Source organism: Giraffa tippelskirchi, chromosome 9 (genome assembly GCF_054371585.1).
Source record: "Giraffa tippelskirchi isolate mGirTip1 chromosome 9, T2T-mGirTip1v1.2.pri, whole genome shotgun sequence".
In the NCBI taxonomy this organism is placed as follows: Eukaryota; Metazoa; Chordata; class Mammalia; order Artiodactyla; family Giraffidae; genus Giraffa; species Giraffa tippelskirchi.
In genome coordinates, this window is record NC_137283.1 from 160,338,610 (window position 1) to 160,356,830 (window position 18,221).

At 39.0% G+C, this 18,221-nt stretch overlaps 1 protein-coding gene across 6 annotated transcripts in view; it reads right to left on the reverse strand.

The window, feature by feature from the left end:
• Positions 1-18,221, reverse strand: part of PRKN (parkin RBR E3 ubiquitin protein ligase) — a 1,216,903-nt gene that overhangs the window by 650,080 nt on the left and 548,602 nt on the right. For all 6 annotated transcript variants that reach the window (XM_081524442.1, XM_081524441.1, XM_081524444.1 and 3 more), the window contains exon 6: positions 15,200-15,283. In XM_081524442.1, coding sequence (XP_081380568.1) covers positions 15,200-15,283 — 84 coding nt within the window. The remainder of the gene's footprint in view (positions 1-15,199; positions 15,284-18,221) is intronic.

The window sequence follows — 18,221 nt, forward strand, 5'->3', positions numbered from 1 at the left end:
TCTGATACTCTCATCATGAACTCATTGTCTGATTTGTAATCTGAACCTACTTTTATAAAGCTATGATGCACGCACACACACACACATACACATCTACACGTGACAGTGTGCATGGCCTTTTGTATAATCACATGATCATGGAGGGCTATGGGACGTATTCCAGTTACCTGTTGCTGTGCCACAAACTACCTCAAATATTACTGATTTGAAAGTTTTTTCTAAATGTATTTTGCTCACAAATCTGCAATTTAACTGAGCTTTGGTGGAGACTGCTAATCTTGGTCCCATGGCAGCAGCTGGGGAGGCTCAAAACCCAGGTGTGAAGGCTGATGTTGACCCAAAAGGCAGATGATGGGAAGTCTGATCTTCTGGGTGAGGGGACACCTGGTTCCTGAGTCACCTCTGCCTATTTCCACGTGGCTTTGCCATGTGGTCTCTTAGGCATTTCCCATGATGGTTAAGGGCTCCTCGTGAGCGTGTCCCTAAGAGAAAGCCAAGGAGACACTACTGTGACTTTTGTCACCCAGCCTCAGCAGTAACACAGTGTTAATTCTATTCTCAATTCTTCAGAAACAGCTCAGTACGGGTGGCCAAGGGGTGAAGAATTAGAACTCAAGATTTAATGAGAAGAGCCTCAAAGATCATGCAGACATATTTTAAAACAGAAGAAGAGGTAGAAGGAGAAAAGGGAGGGGAACAGAAGGAAGGAGGAAAACAAATGTATCTGGGAGGATAGATATGAGTATTTTGCAACTTGAGATGTTGTAAGCAGAGAATACATTAATGAACTAATATGATTCAGAAGCAATGTCTTTTGTGTGTTGGTTAGCCCATGAGTTAGTCTCTTCAAGATTTGAGTTGCTAAGACAGTTCCTGAACTTACAAACCCTTCTGGTAAGAACTATGGTAGTTCTTATCAGCTAGAGGCCTTTCTCTTTGACATGTCCTCAGCCACAAAGCAACACTTGATGAAGTGAGTAATGAATTTTCATTTACTTGGTGATTTACTTACCTCCTGTTACTCACCCTGCCTCTTTCCCTCTCTTTTTTAACATACAGATTGTCTTTCATCATCATGAAGAGTTTGGTTATTATTTTATTGTCATTTAGTTTTGTTTAGTTTTTTTTTTTTTTCTTTTGAGGGTCAACTGTGATATCTGTGGTAGAATTATTAGTACGTTAGTTGTGACAGTTGTAAAGAAAATGTGGAAAATTCAGAATAAATCACAGTTCTCAATACAATGCCATCCCATTATTTCTAAAGAACTATGCTTTAAATTGCATGAAATTAAAAGATGCCTGCTCCTTAGAAGAAAAGTTATGACACACCTAGACAGTGTATTAAAAAGCAGAGACATTAAATTGCCTACAAAGGTCCATATAGTCAAAGTTATGGTTTTTCCGATACTTTGGCCACCTGATATGAAGAACATCAGGTCCATGGTGTCGCAAAGAGTCGGACACGACTGAATGACTGAACTGAACTAAACTGATGCTTTTTCCAGTAGTCATATATGGATGTGAGAGCTGGACAATAAAAAAGGCTGAGCAACAAAGAACTGATGCCTTCAAACTGTGGTGCTGGAGAAGATTCTTGACAGTCCCTTGGACAGCAAGGAGATCAAACCAGTCAACTCTAAAGGAAATCAACCCTGAATATTCATTGGAAGGACTGATGCTGAAGCTCCAGTACTTTGACCACCTGACCAGCACCAACTCATTGAAAAAGACTCTAATGCTGGGAAAGACTGAAAGCAAGAGGAGAAGGGGATGACAGAGGATGAGATGGTTGGATGGCATCACCGACTCAATCGACATGAGTTTGAACAAACTCTGGGAGATGGTGAAGGACAGGGAAACCTGGTGTGCTGCAGTCCATGGGGCCGCAAAGACTCTGACAGGATTCAGAGACTGAACAACAACAAATACTTTAAACAGTGCATCATAATCAGAATTAGTGGATTATAATTCCTAGTTTGTAGTAATCATGACTTTGTAGCATCCTGACTAATCCTCTGGTATGGGTAATCTCTCCATTATTTGCTCTATTGGCATCCAACAGTCATAGAGTTCATTTAGGTAGCCCCATAACCATGACTGATAAACCCTATTCTTCAGTGGCAACTTCTTTATCACAGTTCAGTTTACTCTGCTTATTTCATAAGAGTAAACACAAGTCATCTCTAAGTAGATTCTTTAGCTCAACTCCAATAAAATGTACTTTTTGTATTTCTACTGTTGTGGTTTTATTCTTATGCAGCCATATGCTGTAACCATTGCCCAGCAATGAGCCATTGCTGGGCAGTGTAGACTCCTCTCCATTTATATCTGCTTTTATCCATATGAGATAAACATCTTATCATCAGAGTACCTGACTGAACTGCAGTCCTTAGGCAATGAACTTATATAAAGCATTTCATTATTCAATCAAGAAAATGTGCAAATTGAAATGCATGCATTATAATAATTATTAGTACTCACTGTTAAATACTAAATTAGAATTGATTCTCTGAATGTCCTCCATATATTGCACATTGTACTAAGTGATATGAATTTTAACTGCTTGACATAAAGCCATTTAATGACATAATTGTGAACATCAGTGTAAGTTTTAATGGAATGGTAAAAGCACATGGAGAAATGGTTCTTTGAAATGGCTTGTTTTTATAAGGCAGGTATAAAACTAATAAACGAGATAACTGTGAGGGAAAATGACAATGCTAGCGTCCAGGAAAATACTGAATTTCTGAATAAGGTATGAAAATCTACAGATATAAACAGCTGCATGATCCCAATAGACTATTGTTTACTTTTTAAACTCAGGAAGCTTTATTGAGTCCCACATCTCCACAAACACTCAGTGAAATTTCAGAAGTGATGCACATAATTTGCTCTGCAAATGGAGAAGTGGAAAGAACACGGAAGTTAACAAACATGCACACAGAAACAGGAGCCACCAACAGAGATTCTGACTCAGTCCAGCACTTCTCAGCTGCTCAGCAAACAGTGACAGCCAGCTGGATTTCCTGGAGAAGGTATGACTCTCAGACAGTCTCAAATTTCACTTCACATAGGAACTCATTTTCAGCTCAGTTCAGTTGCTCAGTCGTGTCCGACTCTTTGCGACCCTCTGATATTTTCAAAAGTTAGTGGCAAAGGAAAAAGGTCCCAGTTTTCCAGTAAGGTTGGCAATAAAGGAGTGGAGAGGAAACGCTTTATACTGGGTCATTCACTCCTGGTGATTACAGATAACAGAGAGTTAACCAATAAAAACAGAATTTCAATCAACCACTAAATAGACTCCCACTGAGGAACAGAGTGGAGAAACGTGAACGGATGAGACAAGACAACCATATGGCTGTTCTTAATGACACAATAAATGCAAGAAAGTGTGGTGCTTCTAATCGGCTCTAAACTAAATCTCATTTGTATGTTGTTTCTAGCTTTAACGAAGGCAAAAGGCCGATTCTCATTTACCTTGATTCACACATTTGCCAGGGATTTAAGGACAGTAGAGTGTGTAAAAATAATCTTTTATTTTTGTATACTTCTATTTTCTTTTTCCTTCGTTGTTCTTTATCATATCTCTCATGACAGCCAGCTCAACATCTATTTCAGCCTTCAAAATATTCGAACTTTTGTGTAGTGAGATTCCTTCTATAACTAGTCATAATCCTCTATGTAAAATCTCGCAAACAAAAATAACAAACACAGGAAAGGGAAAAGGTGCGCTGCCTCTATTTTCTCTGTCATGTCTAAAATTCCAGATACTTTTCAGGGGACTGTTCTCTCACAGCAGGGCTCTCCAAAGAGGGTCTTTTCTGCCGGAAGTTATCCTCCGGCTTCTCCACTGGGAACTCTGACTCAGCCCACAGATTTCAGCCCTGGCCTCCACTGCCCCCATCACAGGTGCCCCAACCCATAGGTTCTAGGCAGACATCCTGCTTCGTGCCCTTGTAACGTCTGGGCTTCGTTTTCATCTTCCCTGGTGACAAGTCTAAGCTCGTCAGGACTGAGAGGACCTCCGTGGAGGCAGAGGATGTTGATTTTTGCACACATAGGAGTGCTGAGTCTCCTGCCTGCCAGAGAGCAGGCAGCTATAGTACTTATGGGATCAATGACCCTTAATTTTCTATTTCTTTATTCCTTTCATTAGGGCTTCCCTGAGGGCTCAGTGGTAAAGAATCCGCCTGCCAGTGCAGGAGATCTGGATTTGATCCCTCGGGAGATCCCCTGGAGAATGAAATGGCTACCTGCTCCAGTATTTTTGCCTGGGAAATCCCACGGACAGAGGAGCCTGGTGGGCTCCAGTTCACAGGGCCGCAACGAGTGGGAAATGACTCAATGACTCTAACAACAACAAAGACAACTCCTGTCATCTCCTCTGCCTCATAAAATGCTCCTAATCTTGGCAACATCACTACCTGTGGAATTCCCACTGTCCCTGCCTCAGCCCACCTGCTCCACAAAGTCTTCTCTGTTCACCTCTGTTGAGGGAATTCCCGCCACTGAACCCCCCAGAAACCCTGTGTGTGCCTGTCTGCTGGCCTCTGGGATACACTGATTTCTCTAGTGTCTTCTTTCTCACTCACAAAGTCAAGTCTTCTACTCTCCTTCATATCCATCCTCATCAAGATGTAGTTCATGGTAAAAACCATCCCTGGCCGAGCCCAGCCTGACATCTTCCCCAAACTACAAGAGCAGGAAATGAAATACTCTCGTTTCTGTGCCTAGTGCCCGGCATAGAAGACAAGTTCACTGCACGTTTTCCTTGCACTGCTCAATCCGAATTGTAGTCATTTCTGTAAAGTCTTATCTCCCCAATCAGATTTCCAGTGCTTGAAAGTCAGTCCTTGTTTTCTGTGAGTAACATAATCGAAATATACTTGTTATGAAAACAACTATATTTCTCTCAGTGGAAAAACACACACTTTAAATTATATTTTGCATTTCAATCTTTACACATAAAAGTTTTCTTTACATCTCACAGAAACACTCATGTATGATGATCAGCACTGACTTTATTTTCTGGAACTCTGAGTACTGAGGACTGTATACTCTGAATACTGAGTACTGATAATTACTTACTTTAGGAAATTTAGATCTGAGGATCCCAAACTATGTTTGTTTTCCATATATTAGTGGAAGTAAATGTTTTCCCACATGTGAGTCAATAGTGCATGAAATTCTTCTCAGCTTTGATTTTATTCTCCATTTCTATTTTCTATTTATATACTTATATTTTCTATTCTACATCTCAAGTTTGGTAAACTGGTTTAAGTGTGTGCTTTGCAGCATATATCTTACAAACTAAATTTCATCATGGCTTCTGATAACTTTCTGAGAGCTAGCTTGACCTGGATAAGAAGGATGATGGTTTCTTAATGACTGCCATCAAGGCATGATGAAGTGTGGGTCTCCAAGACATATCAATCACCTGCTTGAAGGATCAAGAGGGCTATTTTCTGGCTGAGAAGCAGGTCTCATTCTCTTGGCCCATTACCCTACATCTTCCTTCTATTCTTCTCACTCCATTAGCATCCTGTGTGTCTGCTCAGAGGCTATCACAGTCTGACCTCCAGTCCCCAATTGCTGGTATTTCCATTTAGGTCTAATCTACCATCCCAGTTGAAATATTCAGTGATGTTTACAGGGGTATTTTATCTTTCTTTGCTCCAGTTCTCAGAATTTCATTTACAAATCTATTGAAATTATCTTATTACACCTCTTGCTATCTTCCCCGGTAGATCGATATATCCTTCCCCTAATCTAAAACCCAGCAGTCTTGAAGTGCAAGCTTTTTTGGTTAATCGTGATAAATTCCTTTGTCATATCTTTGTGTTCTGGGGCCCTTGTCTAAAACCATAACATAACCTTCAACAGAGCCTCTCACTGACGTATCTGGCTTTGAAATCATTTCATAGAGAGGTGAAAAATTAAGAAGTAACTTTTGAAGCCTCTGGGGATGATAAAAATGCTTAAAATTGCTCATATCTCAACAGCATTGTGGCAATATGCATGATTTTCTTCTGTATATGAAATAAGATATGAATTATATTGCACATCAAGTGAAAAAGCAACTTACAATTCACACAGATCAGGGTTTTCCTGGAAGTGAGGAAGCAAGAATTATTTTCAATACTTAAAATATACATTATAGAAACTGCACATTTGATTGAAAAATGGCATCATAAACTAAACCAGGTTACGTTTGTGGGACTGTGGTGTGGACACTGGTCATCTCATGTGTGTCAGTATTCTGCTGTATACACATACCCTGATTTCCTTTCCCTGGTGATTAAGTTTTTCACGTAACAGTGTACAAGAGTCTTTAGCAATACTATGGAGAAGATGACTATTGATCTAATTTTCCACTAAGTTGTAAAAGCACTGAAATAAAAACAGGCTTATTTCACAGAAAAAGGAAAACTGAATAGAATTGAGTCTAGGCTTCAGAGACACAAAAATACCTATGAGCTCCTAAAAACTATCTCAATTTCTTCAGTTCCCTAAAGAAAAATGACATTTTTTTTTCCCATAGTGGACTTATTTATGAACAAAACATAAAAGGTTTTGTTTGATTCACAAAATTTCAGCTAATTCCACTTCCCTGATGGCTCAGTGGGTCAAGAATCTGCCTGCAATGCAGGAGACACAGGAGACGTGGATTCAATCCCTGGGTTGGGAAGATCCCCTGGAGAAGGAAATGGCAACCCACTCCAGTATTTTTGCCCGAAAAACCCCACAGACAGAGGAGCCTGGTGGGCTACACAGTCCATGAGGTGACAAAGAGGGAGACATGACTGAGCGACTCAGCAGCAAAAAATATATATATCTTTCAATTTCACCTTGTTTTTTAAAAGAAAAAAAATGACACTTTTTGTTTTCCACTACTCAAAACTTGATTTAGAAATAAACTGCCCTTGAGTCTGAATACTTGATAGGTTTTTGAAAAATGCTGTAAGAAGTTTCTAGTTTGTCACCCAAATTGCATGTCAGACAACAAAGAACATTTTGTCACGCTTAGATACCATTCAATCATAATCTGAGTTTGACTGCGATTCTATTTCATTTAGAATGCAGAAACTATAACTAGAGAACAGTGTAAGGACAGGGAGGCTGTTTCTCTCCCACCAGGGACGAGGGAGGAATGAGAGGAGTCGATGTGGTCTTTCCTCCTCACCTTTTGTCTCCATCCTCCCCTCCTTGCCTTCTGTCTCCATCCTCCCTGCTCCACCAGCTGGCCCTCTAGGTTTGAGGAGGCCCCTGGAACCACAAGGGCTAGGACTGTTTAAATACATATTTGGAGATGTTTGTGATGCGCTGGTTACCGCATAATGTAGGTAAGTTTGGGCAACACAAGAATACGCAGCCAGTGACTCTTACACTGTGCAAATAAAGGCTTTCATTTGTGGCTATCTCAGTGACAACTTGATCAACCTCAGATTTTTTCTTAAAAACAGAACAAAGCCAACCTTTATTATTAGATATTGGAAAAAATAAGAATACCAGCAAACCATCCTGAGAAATCCTAAGACTCATTGTATGAAATCCTGGTTAAGCCTAAAACAACATAAAAAGAAACCAAAAGGGAAACAGAGGTCTTCAAGTGCAGTAATCTGATTTAAACTAAAATGTTACTAAAAAAACTTTTGGGATATAAAATATGCAAATGATTCGTAAGTAAAAATTGTTCAATATTTGGTGACACTTATTTAATATTCATTGTATCCTGGTCAACATCTTCCCAGAAGATGAAACCAAAGATGGAGACTATGAATATTAACTTATATTCAATGTTCCAGTTGACATATACTCAGCCTAACAGGAAGAAATGAAAGAAATATTACATATTGAGTAAGATGAAAACTCTCCATTTGCTACACTGAGTTTAATAATTATATCATTTATTATAATTCAGGGGATAGGTTTTAGTATCAAGTTTCACTTGAAATAAGTCTTTGAGCTATTCAAGAGATTCTTCTCAACTGTTTCTGATAAGAAAGAAAATTCTATGTAAAAGAGCTTAACTCTGGTCAAAATCAATCTAAAAAAGAATTTAAGAAAATATTACTTCTCAAAGATATAAAATATAATGCATGCTACAGGCTGTTAAGTGGTAGAATCAACACCCCTTACTAGGCATAAAAATAATGACCTTGGTTATTTATTACTTTGAGGTTTGCTATGATTTCAATGTTTTGTCTTTTCCTCACATTCATATGTTGAAACCTAACCCTCACTGTGATGGTATCTGGAGTGGGGGCCTTTAGAATGTGATAAGGTCGTGAAAGCAGAAGCCTCAGGAATAGGGTTAGTGCCCTTATTAGAAGAGATTCCAGAGATCCTTCGCCCTGGCCACCACAGGAGGAAACAGTGCGCTAACGCCATCTAAGAATCAGGAAGTGGGCTCTCCCCAGGCATGAACCTGTCGGTGCCTTAATCTTAGACTTCCATCCTCCACAACTGTCAGAAGTAAGTATTTGTTGTTCATAAGTCACTCAATTTACTATACCTTGGGGATTCCTTGATAGCTCAGTTGGTAAAGAATCTGCCTGCAATGCAGGAGACCCCAGTTTGATTCCTGGGTCAGGAAGATCTGCTGGAGAAGAGATAGGTTACCCACTCCAGTATTCTTGGGCTTCCTTTATGGCTCAGCTGGTAAAGAATCCGCCTGCAATGAAGCAGACCTGGGTTTGATCTCTGGGTTGGGAAGATTCCCCTGGAGAAGGGAATGGCTACCCACTCCAGCATTCTGGCCTGGACAATTCTAAGGACTGTATAGTTCGTGGGGTCACAAAGAGTTGGACACGACTGAGTGACTTTCACTTTCACTTTGGTATAGCAGTCTGCACAGACTAAGACAAGATATAACCGATTTTTTTTTCATTTTTTTTCCCCTGTAATTATTCCTGGTCCTGAACCCCACTGCTGAATTGTCAGGTATGAGGGAAAAGGCAACAGTCTCACAGTTGGCTAAGAAATCCTTCATTACCACAAAACCACTGCTAAGCCAGACATCTTCACAGGGGAGTGTTTGACAGACAGAGGATGCTCACTTTTAAAAGGTGTGATTTGGAACTCAGGAATAATGCCTAGAAAGTAAGGCTTTAGGTATGCTTTAGTCTACATGTGTGCAAGTAAGAAAAAATATGTATTCCCCAAGGCACATAAAAAAATCCATATTATATCCAAAGTTGAATTAATTTCACTAATGGAAAAAATGCTAATTGATTTTTGTTCCACTTATTCTCAAGTGCACACCCTTTGAGTTGGCTAGAATTCTTTTTATAAAAATGTAAGATGTCTTTCAGAACTACTGTGATGCTTCTTTCTAAGACAGCAAGGACAAGTGTAGAACTGACTTCATTTCAGATTTCTCTGCCTAAAGGGTAGGTAAGGTCAAGTTTATATGTGTAGTCTTATAAACTAAGGTGAAAGTTACTGCTGTGTAAAATGATTGAGTTAATCTTTAAGTGCATAAATATTTATTAAGAATACATTACAAATCCTACTCTTTTGAATTTTAAGTATATGGATATTTTATTCAAGTGCTAGAAATCGAAGGTTTTATGATAAAACAACATACACTGTATGTAAAACTGTGTCGAAAATTTAAAATACTCCATAAATGTAAAAATAATAAACTACTTAAAATGTCCATCTTCTCACCTTCTTAAGAAACAAACACTACATACAAACCTTTAGAAAACAGAAGAGTCACGGTTTATATTTAGCTGCATTGTAAAAGTGCAATCCAGAAACATGGTTTTAATATAAGGGCAAAGAATAGGAACTAAACTTTTCACACTGCTTTAATTTTATGCTCCATGCTTACAAGCAATATTGCCCAGCAACTTTATATTATCTTTACATATATTTCCAATTATTAAATGTTATCATATTGATTGTTATATTTTGTTTAGGTTTTTTTTTTCCATTTTTTTCCCAACCATTCCTTCTCACATTTCAGGCTTTTCTTCTGGGATCATTATCTTTCTGCCTGAAATAATTTAACTTACAAATTATTTGAAAGTTTTAGATGGAAGTTTATTGTGATCCACACAGTCAAAGGCTTTGGCATAGTCAATAAAGCAGAAATAGATGTTTTTCTGGAACTCTCTTGCTTTTTCAACGACCCAGCGGATATTGGCAATTTGATCTCTGGTTACTCTGCCTTTTCTAAAACCAGCTTGAACATCTGGAAGTTCACGGTTCACGTATTGCTGAAGCCTGGCTTGGAGAATTTTGAGCATTACTTTACTAGCATGTGAGATGAGTGCAATTGAGTGGTAGTTTGAGCATTCTTTGGCATTGCCTTTCTTTGGGATTGGAACGAAGACTGACCTCTTCCAGTCCTGTGGCCACTGCTGAGTTTTCCAAATTTGCTGGCATATCGAGTGCAGCACTTTCACAGCATCACCTTTGAGGATTTGAAATAGGTCAACTGGAATTCCATCACCTCCACTAGCTTTGTTCATAGTGATGCTTTCTAAGGCCCACTTGACTTCACATTCCAGGATGTCTGGCTCTAGGTGAGTGATCACACCATCATGATTATCTTTGACTGTGTGGATCACAATAAACTGCGGAAAATTCTGAAAGAGATGGGAATATCAGACCATCTGACCTGTCTCTTGAGAAACCTGTATGCAGGTCAGGAGGCAACAGTTAGAACTGGACATGGAACAACAGACTGGTTCCAAATAGGAAAAGGAGTACATCAAGGCTGTATATTGTCACCCTGCTTATTTAACTTATATGCAGAGTACATCATGAGAAACGCTGGGCTGGAAGAAACACAAGCTGGAATCAAGATTGCCGGGAGAAATATCAATAACCTCAGATATGCAGATGACACCACCCTTATGGCAGAAAGTGAAGAAGAACGAAAGAGCCTCTTGATGAAGGTTAAAGAGGAAAGTGAAAAAGTTGGCTTAAAGCTCAACGTTCAGAAAACTAAGATCATGGCATCTGGTCCCATCACTTCATGGGAAATAGATGGGGAAACAGTGGTAACAGTGTCAGCCTTTATTTTTTTGGGCTCCAAAATCACTGCTGATGGTGATTGCAGCCATGAAATTAAAAGACGCTTACTCCTTGGAAGGAAGGTTATGGCCAACCTAGATAGCATATTTAAAAGCAGAGACATTACTTTGCCAACAAAAGTATGTCTAGTCAAGGCTACGGTTTTTCCAGTGGTCATGTATGGATGTGAGAGTTGGATGGTGAAGAAAGCTGAGTGCCGAAGAACTGATGCTTTTGAACTGTGGTGTTGGAGAAGACTCTTGAGAGTCCCTTGGACTGCAAGGAGATCCAATCAATCCATCCTAAAAGAGATCAATCCTGGGTGTTCATTGGAAGATCTGATGTTGAAGCTGAAACTCCAATACTTTGGCCACCTCATGCGAAGGTTGACTCATTGGAAAAGACCCTAATGCTGGGTAGGATTGGGGGTGGGAGGAGAAGAGGACGACAGAGGATGAGATGGTTGGATGGCATCACCGACTCGATGGACATGGGTTTAGGTAGACTCCGGGAGTTGATGATGGACAGAGAGGCCTGGCATGCTGCAATTCATGGGGATGCAAAGAGTCGGACACGACTGAGCAACGGAACTGAACTGATGGAAGTTGGTTCCCTGAGTTCCTGTTTACCTGAAAATGCCTTTTTGGTTGTTGTTCTTAACTTTCGTTTTTAAAAGATTTTTCTTAAATACAATTTTATTTTAGCATTTATTTTCATTCAGTTTTGAAGATACTTTTCCCATTTCATCTGCCTTGTGATGTTGCTATTGATTAAATAACTATGGATTCTTTCTCCTGTGTAGCGACCAGTCTTGACTCTGCTACTTTTCGAATCTTTTCTCTGACCCCACGTTCCACAGTTTCAGTGATCGATTTAGGTGTGATTTTATTCTTACCCCTTGGGATTCTTGGGTCTTAAAAATTGTGGAAAGCCCTGCTTCCTTATTATTATTATTATTTTGGTAGCATCATGCGGCATGCCGGATCTTAGTCCTCTGCCCACAGATCAAACCTGTGTCCTTGCAGTGGAAGAACAGAGTCCTAACCACTGGACTGCCAGGTAAGTCCCTCATTTACCTTTTAAAATATTACCTTTCCACTATTCTATTATTTTCTTCAGAAATCTAATTTTATCCTCCATGTTGTTTAACTTCTCTTTCATTATTTTAAGTATATTCTATTAGGTCAAATTTCAGATCTAAGTTATAATTTCTCTTTCATATATCCACTCACTGTTTAACCCATTTAGCTAATTTGCTGTCAATTACTATAATTTTTAATTTAACATTTCTATCTAGAGTGAAAATAAAATAGGCAACTATCCCTGGAACATTCCTCTCTCCATTTGATCCCAGGAGATCATGCTTTACAGGAGGTTGTTTAATTTAATTCTATGGTTTCATTTTCTACCCTGATGAGGCCGTAAACTCACCAGCGTTTTCTTGGTCTGAGGCCCTAACCCCACTGGTGAGCGACTTTAGCTGACAGGATTTTCCTTCTGGAGAACAGCCAGAAATATACACTTTAAACTTTTGGCATATAAACTTCTCCTTACTATGTTGTCAGCACAGTCATTCTTTAAAAGATATGTACTTGAATTCAATTCAGTATTTTTATATAGTGTGTATTGCAAGGATTTTTTTAGGGTATCAGCTCACCATGCTGTCAGAAATAAAACATCAGTATAAATTAATTTATACTAAGCATTATGTGAATCACAATAAACTGTGAAAAATTCGAAAAGAGATGGGAATACCAGACCACCTGACCTGCCTCCTGAGAAACCTGTATGCAGGTCAGGAAGGAATAGTTATAACTGGACATGGAACAACAGACTGGTTCCAAAGGGAAAAGGAGTACATCAAGGCTATATATCGTGTCATCCTGCTTATTTAACTTATATGCAGAGTACATCATGAGAAATGCTGGGCTGGAGGAAGCACAAGCTGGAATCAAGATTGCCAGGAGAAATATCAATAACCTCAGATATGCAGATGACACCACCCTTATGGCAGAAAGTGAAGAAGAACTAAAGGCCTCTTGATGAAAGTGAAAGAGGAGAGTGAAAAAGTTGGCTTAAAACTCAACATTCAGAAAACTAAGATCATGGCATCCAGTTCCATCACTTCATGGCAAATAGATGGGGAAACAGTGGAAATAGTGGCTGACTTTATTTTTGCGGGGCCTCCAAAATCACTGCAGATGGTGATTGCAGCCATGAAATTAAAAGACGCTTACTCCTTGGAAGGAAAGTTATGACCAAACTAGACAGCATATTAAAAAGCAGAGACATTACTTTGTCAACAAAGGTCCGTCTAGTCAAAGCCATGGTTTTTCCAGTAGGCATGTGCGAGTTGGACTGTAAAGAAAGCTGAGCACAGAAGAATTGATGCTTTTGAACTATGGTGTTGGAGAAGACTCTTGAGAGTCCCTTGGACTGCAAGGAGATCCAACCAGTCCATCCTAAAGGAGATCAGTCCTGGGTGTTCACTGGAAGGACTGATGTTGAAGCTGAAACTCCAATACTTTAACCACCTGATTCGAAGAGCTGACTCATGGAAAAGACCCTGATGCTGGGAAAGATTGAGGCCGGGAGGAGAAGGGGATGACAGAGGATGAGATGGCTGGATGGTATCACTGGCTCAATGGACATGAGTTTGGGTAAACTCCAGGAGTTGGTGATGAACAGGGAGGCCTGGCGTGCTGCGATTCATGGGGTCACAAAGAGTCAGACACGACTGAGTGACTGAACTGAACTGAAGCAGTATGTATTGATACATAAGTACGCTGGATATTCAACAAGTATGAAAAGGCAAGATTTTCAACCCTACTCAACACACTATCCACCTTTAACTGATCTGAAGCTGAATCTTTAAAGACACAAGACTATCTATTCCACTAAGCTGAATCCTTCTAATTAATATGAGGTACATGGAGGTAGTCAGACTGTCAATGATTGAAGTAGACTTTCAAAGGACTTCACATTGCTGTAAAGATGCTATGGGGATCATAATGTTATATGTACCAAGGGATTTACATTATTATTAAATGTAATTATATCTGCATGTTATGTAGATATACATATTACCCTCATACATACACACACATATGTAATTATACTTAATTATTCCCTATAAAATATATGTACTTTAATTTCATCCCAATAGCAAACTTGCAAGAATGCATTATGCCTTGATATCTGTCAGTGACACACAAGTCACTATTTTGCACCAGGATTTGCATTAATAAAAAGCTGTTCATTGTCCCCAGTCCCATTTAATGGAGAATGATCTTTACCGCTGCTCACTGCTATCTCCATAGCCTTGTAATCCTCCAGCAGATTGGAGAGAGAGGACGCATCTGATGGTCAAGCTCAAACACTACCTGTTGCTACTGACAGAGGCGTTGTTCCTTAGAGAAGATATTAGCGGCCGGCTGGCTGTGACAGTCTGTGAACTAACACTGCCATTTGTGTCAGTGCCATAACAGTATTTACAGATTGGAAAATATATACAATCAGATGATGATAGACCCAAGGATTTCTGAAGTAAAAATTGTAACGATATCCAAATTACAAACATGACCACAATAATAACATTATTTTTTCAATAACTTCAGTACTTAGGGTCTCATTGCAGAAATACCTTCTCTATATTGAGAGATACGGCATATGTTTGCAAAGAAAATGGGATTACAGAGAACAGAGGATGGTGGTTTCATTTATAGTTGGCCATTCAGTCTAGATTTTCTAACAGCCCACTGTGTCAGAAAACCACTAGGAAAGGTAGAAAGAGTGATTCTGAATGACAGGGACTGTAAAGGTAAAATATCACAGCATTAGGAAAAGCATGAATGTATAGCTTTGTCATTTTCTTTTGCAAAACTCTGAATGGAATCTCCTTTATATTCCATGAATATCACCTTGTGAGGAATTTAAACTGTCCTGTCTCAACACAGTCACTCCAAACGGCTAAGTCTCTAGGAAAACGACACTGAAGGCAGTGATACAGTCGGGATTCTTGCTGAATATTATGAACACTTCTGAATCTGCTAACCTTTCTTGTAAATATAAAAATGGGTGGAAAATAGTCAATGAGCATTTTGTCTCTAATCTCATTTCCCAGTGAACGCTGGAGATGCCATAATGAAAGAACAGATTGGACCGTACTTACCGCTCTAGCCCCGGGGCAGTCTGGAGACTGGCATTCACCACTCATTCGGTTTGGGATTAAGACATCTTCCCAGCAAGAAGGGCCCTTTGAGAAAAAAAACAACAACAGGATATTCTTGGTGCAGAAATTATAAAATAAATGTACTCACTAACACATTTTAAAAATCTGTTTATGTTACAAAATCATAATGAAAGTAATATATAGTCCAGTGATTTTCAAAGTATGATACATAGACCTGCGGAGTTCTCAGGACCCTTTGAGGTGATCTGGTAGGTCAAAACTATTTTCAACAATGTGCTAAGATAATATTTGGTATATTGCTCCAAATGTGTATCACATATACATGGAGTCCTTTTCCCTCGCAGTTACATTTAATTGTTTAAAAACGTAATTAAATACCTTTAAGTTTATTTCAATTTAAGTTGCTAACTTTAAAATGAAAACACACTTGCAAGTTACACTCAAAAGGAGTCTTTGGGGGGCAGCAGTGGAATATGGGGGCTTCCCAGGTGGTGAGTGGTAAAGAACCTGCCTGCCAACCAATGCAGGACAGGTTAAAAGCGGTGGGTTCCATCCCTGGGTGGGGAAGATCTCCTGGAGGAGGGCATGGCAACCTGCTCCAGTATTCTTGCCTGGAGAATCTCATGGACAAAGGAGCCTGGCGGGCTACAGCTGACGGGGTCGCACAGAGTTGGACACGACTGAAGCGACTCAGGAGGCAAGCAGGCACACCGGAACAGGGGAGGCGAGCCTGCAGGACCCCCGGCTGCAGTCGGCAGGGTGAGCGGACTCCGCTATCCCCTTCTCCCTCGTGAGGCCCCATGAGAATTACAGTTAATAAGCACCGCGTGAATCCAGGACACCAAGGAAGACAGAAGGCAGAAGTCTGGGTGAGAAGAGAGTTTCAAACTCTTCTGGAAATCTGTCAGCCGCTATGACAGGAGGGGCCTCTCTGTGCGCAGGCCCACAGGGAGCCCAAAGACTGGAGGAAAAGGAGGTGGAGAGAGAAAGCCGATTGAGACCTGGAGCAGCTAACAGGGAGAAAGTCTCACTTCAATAAGCATAAGATCCTAAATCTTCCTGCTATAACTGTCAGATCCTCGGCTTAGAAACAGACTGCAATGAAACGTTCTGTGTATATGACAAATATGCACTTTTCATGTGTTATTTTTTTCAGGGTCCAGAAAGCAATGAAAATATTTATGTAACAATTTTGTTACATAAGTACCATTTTATCTGACAAATCCTTATGTGGTACTAGGAAATCACAGAAAGCTCATTCAAAATTTTCTTCTTGATCCCAAACATTAACAAAGTAATACAAGTAATAAAACTGAAGAGAAATCAGTTGGATATGAGAATTAGACATAATGAAATACATGTGCTAGCTCATCCATACTACTTAAACTATTAGTATTGAATGCTATTGCTATAACCACCCTGAAAACAGAAACACATGTCCCAGTTACTTTCTGACATTATAAAGCAGATTTAACTTTTCTCATTTCTAGTTTTAGAAAATATAAAATGATAATTGTTTAATCACTGTATACTATACAAAGTATGCATTGTATTCTATACAATAGTTGCATGGTTAAAGCATTTATAATTAATAGTCTTCACATAGGAGTGAGAAAGGTGTCTAGACCACACGGTTTAAAAGGACTGCAAAAAACGTGGCAGCACAAGGGAGCTATGAATTAGAATGCGTCAAGGAAAGAATAAAAAAAAAAATCTATTTCATCTCTCACAGGTAGAGAACTGGAGAAAGATATCAGAAAAACGATGTCAGCCGGAACAGTGTGAAATACGTCTATTAATAAAGAATTGTGTGCCTGTTTTTCAGAAATTGTTCTCCTTTTTTGTCCAATAGTAGTTACAACCAAGAAATATACACAAATTACATGAGCATCTATATCAGGACTCATTAAACAATGGCCTTGTTGACCAAATCCAGCCTAGGATTTGTTTTTGTACAGCTCATGACCTAAGAATGGTTTCACATTTTTCAGAGGTAAGAAGCATAAAAAGAAGAGCATTTTGTGGTACACAAAAAGTAAATGATATTCAAATTCCCAAGTCCAAAATGAAATGTATTGCACACAGCTGTCATTGTTTATCTGTGTATTATCTATGCTGCTTCTGCACAGCAAGGTCAGAATTGAGCTGTTGAAACACAGAGGAAGTGGCTCAAAAAGCCTTCATATTTGCTATCTGGCCCTTTATGGAAAAAGTTTGCCAATCCTTGAGAGTACATAAAGTGTTCCACGTTCATAATAAAAAGCATTCAAAAAACATTGCAGCATCATTTTGGCCACCACATAATCTCATTCATTTGTTGAAGTAGTTGCATTCTGGGTCTCAAGTGAGAAATTACTTCAATTAAAAGCTTAGCACTATTGATCTGTCAAATCTGAGAACACATTGATAGAATTCAGTGATCTAAGTTGTTTGAATCAGTAAGAGAGTAGACAATTATAATAACATCTGGGGATTTGTCTTGAGTAATCTTACAACTGACTGAAAATCATGAAGCAGAATATTATTTAAACAGATGTATATGATGCAAAAATGAGAAATACAGAAAAATGACTCAAAGGCATGAAAAACTGCCAAAAATCTATAAAATATGAGTCTTCAAATAATATTTATTCTTAAAAATTTTACAACAAACCCACAACTCATTTTGGCTATGTCATGTCATGTCCAATCAAGAGTGAAACTGAAGTACTTAAGTGGAAAATTCTTACTTGAATATCAATCTGACAAGATTCAGACAGTTAAAGTGTTTTACACCCCCCACTCCAGATTATCTAAGTAAATTCTATAATCTGTTCTTCATAAGTGGGCATAAACAATGCTGTTTAAAAAATTACACATTATGTTTTACAAAATGTTTCCACACAGTCCTGGCATTTAGAGGCTTCGGAAAGGTAATTTTAAGTATTTTTACTACAATTTTACCAATTATCACAAGTTATCATTGAATGTGTTGCATTTAAAATATCCCCTTGAATGTTTC